Source organism: Tigriopus californicus, chromosome 4 (genome assembly GCF_007210705.1).
Source record: "Tigriopus californicus strain San Diego chromosome 4, Tcal_SD_v2.1, whole genome shotgun sequence".
NCBI classification, from domain to species: Eukaryota; Metazoa; Arthropoda; class Copepoda; order Harpacticoida; family Harpacticidae; genus Tigriopus; species Tigriopus californicus.
Window position 1 is genome coordinate 11,656,554 of NC_081443.1, and position 719 is coordinate 11,657,272.

The 719-nt window shown below is 43.8% G+C and overlaps 1 protein-coding gene across 1 annotated transcript in view; it reads right to left on the reverse strand.

Annotated features, from left to right (window-relative positions):
* The window catches only part of LOC131879186 (SKI family transcriptional corepressor 1 homolog-B-like), a gene marked incomplete in the record, with an annotated part of 7,196 nt that overhangs the window by 3,002 nt on the left and 3,475 nt on the right, over positions 1–719 (reverse strand). Inside the window, 2 exon segments of the mRNA XM_059225430.1 lie at positions 227–369; positions 609–719. Coding sequence (XP_059081413.1) covers positions 227–369; positions 609–719 — 254 coding nt within the window.

Below are 719 nucleotides of genomic sequence, written 5' to 3' on the forward strand. Positions count from 1 at the left end.
CTCTCACACTGATTGCCCCGGAATTGTGGTTGTGGGACGGTAAAAGGACGGCAGTGGAGGCTTTTTTGGCATACTTTCCTGACAGGTTCCAGGCACTCCCAATTCTCCCATGTGAAAGTCAACCATGAGAAAGAGCGAGGGACCAAAGGGGGAACAAACAGGAACGGGAAGTGGATTCAATATTTAGGCCAGACTGAGCCTTCTCATTTGTGTGTTGGAATCTCACCTGAGGCTCCGACTTGGGTTTGCTGATAAGTGATGCCATTGGTGGCTCATCGTTGACCTCGATAATGTCAGGTTCGTCTTGAAATGAAGTCGTGTCCAAATCATGATCCGTGGGAATCCCTCCGGAGTTGGAAGAGTCTGAAGCTGTTTGAGATTGGCAAGAACCAAAGAATTAGAAACAATAAGAAATATAGCTTAATCCCAATTGACAAAACTCTCCATATGTTTAGCAACACTCATCCCATTTTTCTTTTCCAATCAAAATGATATGAATCTGGACTTAATCGTGGAAACCGGTTGGAATTGAAAATCATTTTCAGCTTGCAATGTTGTAAAAGATTCTGGAATTGATTCGAGAGTGGTACGATAAGTCACCAAATTACCATTTGCGAAGCTCCTGCGCTTGTGATTGTTATTCGTTTCCCTCTCGATCAGAATTGGATCATCTCGATCCACAGTAGTAGAAACTTCCGCACAACCAGTTTCCAACACAG